At 39.4% G+C, this 11486-nt stretch overlaps 1 protein-coding gene across 2 annotated transcripts in view; it reads left to right on the top strand.

Annotated features, from left to right (window-relative positions):
* SLIT2 (slit guidance ligand 2) overlaps positions 1-8987 on the top strand; it is a 180734-nt gene extending 171747 nt beyond the window's left edge. For both annotated transcript variants that reach the window (XM_083367610.1, XM_083367611.1), the window contains 4 exons: positions 672-826; positions 2518-2806; positions 5629-5840; positions 7158-8987. In XM_083367610.1, the coding sequence (XP_083223736.1) occupies positions 672-826; positions 2518-2806; positions 5629-5840; positions 7158-7402 (901 nt within the window). In that variant the 3' untranslated portion in view covers positions 7403-8987. The remainder of the gene's footprint in view (positions 1-671; positions 827-2517; positions 2807-5628; positions 5841-7157) is intronic.
* Positions 8988-11486: the final 2499 nt, after the last annotated feature.

An 11486-nucleotide genomic window follows, 5' to 3' on the forward strand; every position in this document is an offset into this window, starting at 1 on the left:
CAACTAACCCAAGCCTTGTTATTACTATCTTGATTCCATGTTTCTTGACCCAGCAGAATATCGCCTGAATTCTTAATTTCCCAGTAAATTTGGGTAACTGAACATGTGGTTCCTTCCAGTGAATTATCCTCTGGTTTTAATCTTCTCTCGAAGGGCTGAGGCCACAAATATGCCTCCAGAAGTGGTGAATGCTCCAACACTGGAAGTTTTTAAGAAGAGACTGGAAAGCCATTTGTCTGAAATGGTATAGGGTTTCCTGCCTTAGCAGGGAGTTGGACTAGATGACCTCCAAGGTCCCTTCCAACTTCTACTTCTTCTTCTTCTTCTTCTTCTTCTTCTTCTTCTTCTTCTTCTTCTTCTTCTTCTTCTTCTTCTTCTTCTTCTTCTTCTTCTTCTTCTTCTTATTATTATTATTATTATTATTATTATTATTATTATTATTATTATTATTATTTCTAGCATCTCTTCCTCTTTGGCAGGAAGTTGCGTATTATCGCAAGGGAGGCTACTAAGAAGCCTGTAGGTTAAGTTGCAAAGTTATTATTATTATTATTATTTTAAAAAGCCCCCCAAATTAAGCATGGTGAGCCAATTTTGTATTTTGTTAAGAAATTTTTAAATTCTTTTTGCAGTGACCAATATTTATGAAACTAAACACTTTCCCCTTCCAGTGTTGAGACCATCAATGATGGGAAATTCCACATGGTGGAGTTACTAGTTATGGACCAGATTCTGTCGCTATCCATCGATGGAGGAAACCCCAAAACCATCACCAACCTGTCTAAGCAATCCACTTTGAACTTCGACTCTCCGCTTTATGTTGGAGGTGAGTTCTTCCTGCCCCAGAGATGCAAAAAGAGGGTCCGGTGCCTTGGAAAACGCAGTTGGGCGAAAGTGAAGAAGACCCTCCATTCTCACTTTTTAAAAGAACCAAGGCTTAGCTCAGGGGTAGGCAACCTTGGCTCTTTTATGACTTCCTGTGCTGGCTCAGGAATTCTGGGAGTTGAAGTCCACAAGTCATAAAAGAGCCAAGGTTGCCTACCCTGGCTTAGCTCAACAGCTAAGCCTTTCTAAGCTCAGACTTAGATTTTTTTAAAAAAAAATTTGGGGTGGTGGTGGATGGAATTATTTGCTACACCTTGCACTATATTAAGAGTGGAGCCTATTAAATATACATCTGGATTTTTTTTTCTTGTTCCTATCTTAGTTTCCCTTTTTTTATAATTTTGCGTGTTTCTGCTTTCTTTTTGCATTTAGTTAATTTCTTTAAATAAAAATTAACTAAACAAAACCCTCAATATATATATATATATATTTTGCCTTGTCAATATGGCTTTTATGGGTTTACCGTGGAGTGGTCAAACTCAGCCACCGGAGGCCAAACAAATGGTCAATATCCTGTGAAGTGATATATCATCATTACGTTTCTCCAGCCTTATCCATCCAGTTCTGTAAAAATCCTATAAGGAAATCAGGAATGCTTTATAAGAGGCTCAGTGGGAAGGGTGGGAGCAAATGGTGGTCTGAATGTTTATGTTGAAAATTGAGAGCCAGCCGCCTAGACTGGCCACGAGGTGACCTGGGTAACATCTGCATTAAATAACAGAGGAACAAAATCCAGATCACGTGAACTGTTAATACCACTTTGCAATGCCTTGGTAAGGCCACACCTGGAATACTGCATCCAGTTTTGGTCACCACAATGTAAAAAAGATGTTGAGACTCTGGAAAGGGTGCAGAGAAGAGCAACAAAGAGGATCAGATGTGTGGAGGCTAAAACACACGAAGAACGGTTGCAGGATTTGGGTATGTCTAGATTAATGAAGAGAAACACCAGGGGTGACATGATAGCAGTCTTCCAGTATTTGAGAGGATGCCACAAAGAAGCGGTGGGGTGGGTCAACCTCTTTTCCAAAGCACCAGAAGGAGGCAGGACCAAGAAGCAACAGATGGAAACTAATCAAGGAGAGAAGCAACCTGGAACTAAGGAGGAATTTCCTGATAGATAGTAATCAGTGGAACAATTAATCAGTAGAAAGGAAAACTTATGGGTGATCCATCACTGGAGAGTTTTGAGAAGAGACTGGACCACCATTTGTCTGAAATGGTATAGGGCTTCCTGCCTGAGCAAGGGGTTGGACTAGAAGTCCTCCAAGGTCCGTTCTGTTCTGTTCTGTTCTGTTCTGTTCTGTTCTGTTCTATTCCATTCCATTCCATTCTATTCCATTCTATTCTATTCTATTCTATTCTATTCTATTCTATTCCATTCTATTCCATTCCATTCCATTCCATTCTTTCCATATTTCTCTTCTCTTCTGCTCTCCTTTCCTCTCCTATTCCATTCCATTCTTTCCATATTTCTGTTCTGTTCTATTCTCTTCCATTCCATTCCCTTCCATTCCTGTAAACAAAATGAAGTAATATTAAGTCTTTCTGCAGCGAGTGGCTTGTTCCAGGTGAGCCGTTCCTGCCAGATGCTTTTCTTCCTTCCACCTCCTGAATCTCCTCCATCTGCAGGCTTGCCGGTGAAGAGAAACGTGGCCGCGGTGCCCCAGCCTCCAGGCCAAAACGCCACCAGTTTCCACGGCTGCCTCCGAAATCTCTTCATCAACAGTGAGCTGCAGGACTTTAGGAACGTCCCGTTGCAAGTTGGGATTCTCCCCGGCTGCGAGCCGTGTCTGAAGAAGGTCTGCGCTCATGGCACTTGCCAGGCGACGGGTCAGTCCGGCTTCACCTGCCAGTGCGAGGAGGGATGGGCCGGCTCGCTTTGTGACCAGCAATCCGGCAGTCCTTGCCTGGGGAACAAGTGAGTCCTGGTTCAATACCATTTTTAATGGAGGGAGACTTTGGCCCGGGAGAGAAGCTTTATCGGGTAGTCTGCCACTTACAACTGTTCACTTAGTGACCATTCACAAGTTACAACAGCACTGAAGAAAGTGACATAGGCTGTTTTTCACACTTAACGACCGTTGCAGCATCCCCCACAGTCACGGGATCAACATTTGGACACTTGGCACCCGATTCATATTTATGACGGTCGCAACGTCCCGGGGTCACGTGATCCCCTTTTGCGACCTTCTGACAAGCAAAGTCAATGGGGAGCCCAGATTCACTTAACAACCGCGTTACTAACTGAACAGCTGTTGTAAATAGAGGACTACCTGTATTTATATGAATGCAAGTGATCTAACGCAGTGGTTGTCATCCTTGTGGGTTCCACGTTGGTTGTTGAGAAAAGCAGAACTTACGATCTGTGATATCCCGTCACAGGTCTTCCATTACACATCTACAGAGGCTTTTCCCCAGGCGCTTCGGCCTCCTTGCCTGTCACTTGGATGCTCCAAAGCTGGTTTATTTTGTCCTAGAGATTTACTACAATCCATAGCTCTGTTCCAATATTTGAAGGGCTCCTACAAACAGGAGGAGGTCAAACTATTTTCCAAAGCACCAAAAGGCAAGAGGAGAAACAATGGATGGAAAGTAACCAGCAGTTGAGATAGAGGCAACTTACAACTAAGGAGAATTTTCCTAACAATGAGAGCAATCCACCACTGTAATAGCTTGCCTTCAGAGGTTGTGGATGCTCCGTCACTGAAGGCTTTCGAAAAGAGGCTGGACAACCATTTGTCCGAAATGGTCTAGGCAGGTCTCCTGCTCAAGTAGGGGGGTGGACTAGAAGACCTCCCGAGGTCCCTTCCAACTTTATTATTCTACGTTAATAGAATATAAAATAATAATTGGAATGGAATGGAATGGAAGATGAAGAGAAGAGAAGAGAAAATGGAATAGAGAATAGAATAGAATAGAATAGAATAGAATAGAATAGAATAGAATAGAATAGAATAGAATAGAATAGAATAGAATAGAATAGAATCAAGGAATAGAATAGAATAGAATAGAATAGAATAGAATAGGGAATGGAAGAATAGAATAGAATAGAATAGAATAGAATAGAATAGAATAGAATAGAATAGAATAGAATAGAATAGAATGGAATGGAATGGAATGGAATGGAATAGAATAGAATCAAGGAATAGAATAGAATAGAATAGAATAGAATAGAATCAAGGAATAGAATAGAATAGAATAGAATAGAATAGAATCAAGGAATAGAATAGAATAGAATAGAATAGAATAGAATAGAATAGAATAGAATCAAGGAATAGAATAGAATAGAATAGAATAGAATGGAATATTGGAATAGAATAGAATAGAATCAAGGAATAGAATAGAATAGAATAGAATAGAATAGAATAGAATAGAATAGAATAGAATCAAGGAATAGAATAGAATAGAATAGAATAGAATAGAATAGAATCAAGGAATAGAATAGAATAGAATAGAATAAAATAGAATAGAATGGAATATTGGAATAGAATAGAATAGAATCAAGGAATAGAATAGAATAGAATAGAATAGAATAGAATAGAATAGAATAGAATAGAATAGAATAGGGAATGGAAGAATAGAATAGAATAGAATGGAATAGAATAGAATAGAATCAAGGAATAGAATAGAATAGAATAGAATAGAATCAAGGAATAGAATAGAATAGAATAGAATAGAATAGAATAGAATAGAATAGAATAGAATAGAATAGAATAGAATAGAATAGAATAGAATAATTAAAGTAGAATAGGATAATTAAAGTAGAATAGAATAGAATAGAATAGAATAGAATAGAATAGAATAGAATAGAATAGAATAGAATCAAGGAATAGAATAGAATAGAATAGAATAGAATAGAATAGAATAGAATAGAATCAAGGAATAGAATAGAATAGAATAGAATAGAATAGAATCAAGGAATAGAATAGAATAGAATAGAATAGAATAGAATAGAATCAAGGAATAGAATAGAATAGAATAGAATAGAATGGAATATTGGAATAGAATAGAATAGAATCAAGGAATAGAATAGAATAGAATAGAATAGAATAGAATAGAATAGAATCAAGGAATAGAATAGAATAGAATAGAATAGAATAGAATAGAATAGAATAGAATAGAATAGAATAGAATAGAATCAAGGAATAGAATAGAATAGAATAGAATAGAATAGAATAGAATAGAATAGAATAGAATGGAATATTGGAATAGAATAGAATAGAATCAAGGAATAGAATAGAATAGAATAGAATAGAATAGAATAGAATAGAATAGAATAGAATAGAATAGAATAGAATAGAATAGAATAGGGAATGGAAGAATAGAATAGAATAGAATGGAATAGAATAGAATAGAATCAAGGAATAGAATAGAATAGAATAGAATAGAATCAAGGAATAGAATAGAATAGAATAGAATAGAATAGAATAGAATAGAATAGAATAGAATAGAATAGAATAGAATAGAATAGAATAGAATAGAATAGAATAGAGAAGGGAAGGGAAGGGAAGGGAAGGGAACGGACCTTGGAGGTCTTGTAGTCCAACCCCCTGCTTGATCAGGAGACCCTAGACTATTTCAGGCAAATGGCTGTCCAGCCTCTTTCTTGAAAACCTGTTCTAAAATGCAAAGCCCTGGGCCCTTTCCCTCCGGAGCCCAGTCCCAAGACGCTGATTGTCGCTGAGCCTGAGGTCGGATGAATAATTCATTGTTATTCTCTTGGGCTTGTCTCCCCTGTAGATGTGTACATGGTACCTGCTTGCCAATCAATGCATTTTCATACAGTTGTAAATGCCTGCAGGGATACGGAGGCGTCCTCTGTGATGAAGATGGGGAGGTGTTTAACCCCTGCCAGCCCCTCCGATGCAAACATGGTCAATGCAGGCTTTCAGGCCTTGGAAAACCATATTGCGAATGCCGCAGCGGATATGCTGGGGAGAGCTGCAATAAAGGTGAGCCTCCGAATGGCTGGGACTTCCTTTCCTATCAGAAGGAAAAAGTCCTCATTTTATCTGAATAGCAAAATAAGTTTTGTTTTGTTTTGTTTTAAAAAATCCTGTTCGGCATGCACGTGATCCAATTTTCTTTTCAATTTTTTTTTTAAATTTTCTTCTTTATCTCCATCCCTGACCGACAATTTTAGTACATTTTCAGCTTTGCTTTATTATTAACAGAGAGAGGGATGTTTTTAATTGTTTTTTGATTTTATAGCATAAAACCAGGAAGGTTTTTCTTACCTCCCCCTTTTCACGATTTTGCTATAAAAACTTTTCTCTTTCTTCAGAAGCAACTTTTTGCTATATTTAAACTGCCACCTTATACCTGCTGTATCTTTCTGTATTTATTGTTTCTCTGCCTCCTGCAACTGTGAAGCCAAAACCAATGATTCTGCTGCTAGCTTTATCCCAAATTCTACTTTTGACCTCTCATCTTCAACTGATTTATCACAGCGAATTATGCAGGTGAGACGGATAAAAACAGGGTGACGTTACCCCGCTTCCCACTTCCCTTCCGTGTCTCCTCCTGTCTTCTCTCTCTCTCTCTCTCTCTCTCTCTCTCTCTGTCCCTTCCATTTCTAGAGCTGGTATTTATTTATTCTGTGCTTTGGGCATCTGTCGGAGTCCAGTAGGACGTGGGGACGGAGCTCTCCCACTTAAACTGATTTTACGCCTCAATAACTTATGGAGCTAGGGGACTGGAGCCTCTGCTAAATCACAGATTGGATAGCATTTAACTCTAGGTCTAAGAAGTGAAGTTGCATGCTGTCTCAAACATTTCCGAACAGTCAGAGAATCCATCTGGCTCTTAAAAAGAGAGGATATGTGTTTTTGTAATAAAGAAAAAGATTTAAGTTTCCAGTTTTCTGGTCCTAATAATAGAAAGTGCATTTTGAGTTTGGGTGTAAGAAAGGTTTTTTCTGGGTGTGCATGTCAGCTTTAATCCTCTAGAGCAGGGGTCGGCAACCTTGGCTCTTTTATGACTCGTGGACTTCAACTCCCAGAATTCCTGAGCCAGCATAGCTGGCTCAGGAATTCTGGGAGTTGAAGTCCACGAGTCATAAAAGAGCCGAGGTTGCCTACCCCTGCTCTAGAGGAAAACCCCTGGGCTTTTGTTTTTTCTTTCTTTCTTGGCTTGCTTGTTTGTTTTCTAAGCCAAAACAAAAACAAAGCAGAAGGGATCTTGAGCGGCTGCTCTGAGCAAGATGCGCCCTTAAGCATCCCTCGTACCGCTAGCCGTTCAGGAGCTCTCCCGCTTCTCTCCCTTTGCAGAAATCTCTTGCCGAGAGGAACGAATCCGGGATTATTTCCAAAAGCAGCAAGGTTACGCCGCGTGCCAAACGACGGAGAAGGTTTTGAGGCTGGAGTGTCAAGGGAGCTGTGAGAACGGACAGTGTTGCAGGCCTCTGAGAAGCAAAAAGAGGAAATATCTTTTTGAATGCACCGACGGCTCTTCCTTCGTAGGCGAGGTGGAAAAAGTGGTCAGGTGTGGCTGCACCCAGCAGTGCCTCCCTTAAAAGCAGCCGGCCCTTTTTCCTGCCCGGATTCCTCTTTGGAAAATCCTGTATCAGCCGCTTCTTGGACTAAAGCAAGGCTCCGTAGCGGATATATATTGTAAAATACAGAACAGGCTTATTTTTATTACGAGAATAAAGAACTGCTTCTTTAACTACGAAAAGCAAAGTCAAGTTGCTCAGAGGGACTTCTTGAAACTCCCAGGAAGGAAATAGGTATATGTAAAAAAAAAGTCCCCGGTAAAATTTCAACCGGGATACGAAAAGCTCACGGCTTTTAACACTCGACGTTCTTCAAGACACCCTGAAGATTCAGACGCCTTTTGCGCAGTTCTCTTTCGCTTTGATCCTTGCATTCGGGCAGGGGGGAAGAGAGAATATAAAGCTTTTCTTTTATCTACTTTTATCTACTATAGTTGGGGACCTGCTTCACTTTGCTTTGGTTTTATTTTGTTCCCGAGACCGAGAAGCCCGCTCTCAGACGGAAGAGACTCATTTTTACAAGTTGAAGAAGACGAGAAAAAAAAGCGATGCATTTTGTACAGTGTAAAGAAAAAAAAAAGTTGAGAAAATGAGAGCTTTTGCTAATTCACCATTTATCCTAAGATCTTCTAATGCATTTTTTTTAATGTTAGCATGTTACAAAGACAGGAAGAAAAGAAAGCATTTACCCGCCCTCTTACAGTATTAATTTTTTTTGTAATATAAATGATAAGATTGATAAAATAGATTATTGTTGAGAAAATTAGATATAATACGGAGTTTTGTTTCTATGAATTCTGAACAGCTCTATACAGTATTCTGTTTATTGAGAAATATTTATTGTATCAAAGTACACTGTACTTAACATTCTAGGCCAATCTTTTTACTTTTTTCCCAATGCTTTAATATATATTAATTTATATTTGTCCTGATATTTTTGTATTTTCAGTTTTTTTAAAAAGAGAGAGAAAAAAAACCTTAAAATCAGGATATTTGCAATAGGACTAATATAGCAGATTCTCACGGGATAAATAGATTTGGTCTGGGTTAATATTTTTTACTGTAACACCTACCAGCTGGTATCCCTCATAGGACCTGAGGCTGCAAACAATCTGATTATTTTCATTATAGCAAGGAAAGATGACAACTCTCAAGTCTTTGTAATATATAAGAAAATTGTTTTTACAATAGGTGGCAGATGTTATAGGTGTGATTCCCCCCCCAAGTTACTTTTCAGAAAATGAAATTTATGTGTTGAAAATGACACTAGAAGATAGATATTTTCAAACTAATGTTCCCTTGGAGTTTCGTACCTTTAAAATGAATAAAAGAGGCTGTATTACCATTTCCCCCATTATTAAAACTACTTTACACGCCCAAATATTTTCCTTTGTTAACATGTTGCTGCTAAGTATAACATAGAATTGGTAATAATTCTTTATAGTGGGTTGTGTTCTTTTTTTTAGTAAATCATGGGGTACCCTGTAAAAAGGGGGCTTAATTTCTTTTATACAAGGAAAAAGATAGTTGTACATGTGTAATATGGTGTCGCTTTGTCTAATTTGGACCGGTATCAGTATCTTTACTGATATTTGTAAATTAAACAGATCTTTACCTCAGTGCCACTTCTTGTATTTCTCAAAGGAGTTTAAAGTCCTTGGTCACCAGCCTTTGCCAGGTAAACGGTCATTTCAAATATGAACTGGAATTTCTCTTGGGAAAGAACTGCAAAAGCTATATTCTAATACCAAATGTACGAAAATCAGTTGTTACTGCAGTTGCACAGCTGCACAGTGCAATCTATTATACTTAAGTTTTTCTACAACGTATAAAACAGTGTGTCTCGAATTTGGCAACTTCAGCTCCCAGAATTCCCCAGCCACAGCATGTTGAAGTCTACAACTCTTAAAGTTGCCAAGTGGGGAGGGGGACGCGACTCTGCCCTGGGGCTGGTGGAGCAGAGGGAGGGAAGGCCGGATAGAAGAAGAGCAGAAAGGACTGCCTCAAAGGTGGCTTTTTCCAGAGACAACAGGACTTACTTCGTTTTTCCTTGAAGACAAGGAAGACAACTTACTTTGTTTTTCCTTTCACTTCTCAACCAAGAAGCTTCCTCAGTTCTGACTAAATTGGTGAGGAATGGAAGGATTTATCTTTCTATTCCGCACCTTTCAAATCCAACAAGCTTCTTCAGCTCTGACTGGGCTTCCTTTGTTTTTCCTTGAAGACGTTTCACTTCTCATCCAAGAAGGTTCTTCAGTTCTAAAGAAGCTGAAGAAGAACTGAAGAAGCTTCTTGGATGGGAAGCGAAACGTCTTCAAGGAAAAACAAAGGAAGCCCAGTTGCCTCTTGAAAAAGCACCTTTGGGACAACCGTGATCTGGATGACGGAGAATCTCCATAGACATTCAGAAAGGAATAAGGGAGAAGGTGGCAGAAAGACGCATGGACAAGAGATTGAAGTCTGAGGATCTTGGGGGTAAAACATCCCATTTTAAGCTTCCTAAGAAATGTCCCAGATATCTTAGCTCTTTTTAACATTGAGCTGTGGTGGTGCGGTGGCGAGAGTACAGTATTGCAGGCTGACTCTGCCCACTGCCAGCAGTTTGATCCTGAGCGGTTCAAGGTTGACTCAGCCTTCTATCTGTTCTTCCGAGGTCGGCAAAATGAAGACTCAGGTTGTTGGGGGCAACAGGCTGACTCTGTAAACCGCTTAGAGAGGGCTGTAAAAAGCACACTAAAGCGGTATATAAGTCTAAGAGCTTGTGCTATTGCTACTGCTAATATTGAGCTGGAGAGCATGTTCTTAAGAAATATTGGAGAATTCAGTGGGTGATGGAATGGAGAGGCATTCAGAATGATCCGAAGGATGGAATTGAACAAAAGAAAAAGGAGGGCTGGGGGCAGGCAAAGAAAAAAGGGAAGCTGGATGAAGGATAAATAAGACAAAGAATATCAAAATATCAGAGAGAATTCAATCCCTTCCAAGCCCTGCGTTAGTTCTACAAACTTTTGACTAATTCTGCTTTAGTGCCAATTTGATGGCACGAAGAACCGAAGGATTAGATCTCTCTCTCTTTTTTAAATCTAACATGAAAATGACACTGCAGCTTTCTGTTCCTTTTCCATCTGAACTGAATTGCCTGCTCGGGCACGCTGGAGTTTTATGAGAAAATAAATTCCGCCTAATTTCGTAGTCCTTATTTATGTGTTAAAAAATAATAGCATATCATCTTATTCTTTGGGGGGGGGGACAGAATGGGAAGAAAGGAGATCTTTTTGATGGTTATTGTAAAAGCAGAGTTCACGTTCGCAAACATTCCTCACGAGTGGCAAGGCAAAAAAATTGATCGGAATTGGAATGTTAAGGTACCAATTATCTGAAGCGTCCCATCAAATAAATCTTATTGCTGCGGGGGGGGGGCAGGATAATTCTGTATGACTGAATTCTAAGGCAATGATATAACAAGTGAAAGATACAATTACACAATTGAGGAAGGTTATACAAGTTGTTAAATTCGTTTAGTGACCATCGAAAACTACAACAGCATTGGAAAAAAAGTGACATGACCGTTTTTCACACTTACGACCACTGCAGCATCCCCAGGATCACGTGATCAAAATTTGGATGCTTGACTCATCCTCATTCATCCTTTTAGCCATCATCCAGTGCAGGATGAAGGCCTCTTCGGCATGTTTCCTCCCAAGAGGCTCCCAAGGTTCCTTTTGAGAATGGGACTGCCATATGCGGTCTTGATCCATCTTGGGCTTGGCAACTGGATCGTATGTATGATGGTCGCAGTGTCCCTGGGTCATATGATCCCCTTTTGTGACTTTATGACCAGTCAAGTCAAATGGGGAAGCCAGATCCACTTAGCAATTGTGTTACTAGTTTAACAACTGCAGCAATTTGCTTATCAACTGTGGCAAGAGAGGAATGAATGAACGAAACTCACTTAACAGATGTTTCACGTAGCAACAGAAATTTGGGGCTCAGCTGTGTCTGTCCCCTGAATTACATCTGAGAAACAAGCCAGAGCTTAGTGTGGAATAACAGAGTTGGAAGGGACCCTGGAGGTCTTCTAGTCCAACCCCCTGCTCAGGCAGGA

This window comes from Vipera ursinii (assembly GCF_947247035.1).
Source record: "Vipera ursinii genome assembly, chromosome: 7".
Lineage (NCBI taxonomy): Eukaryota > Metazoa > Chordata > Lepidosauria > Squamata > Viperidae > Vipera > Vipera ursinii.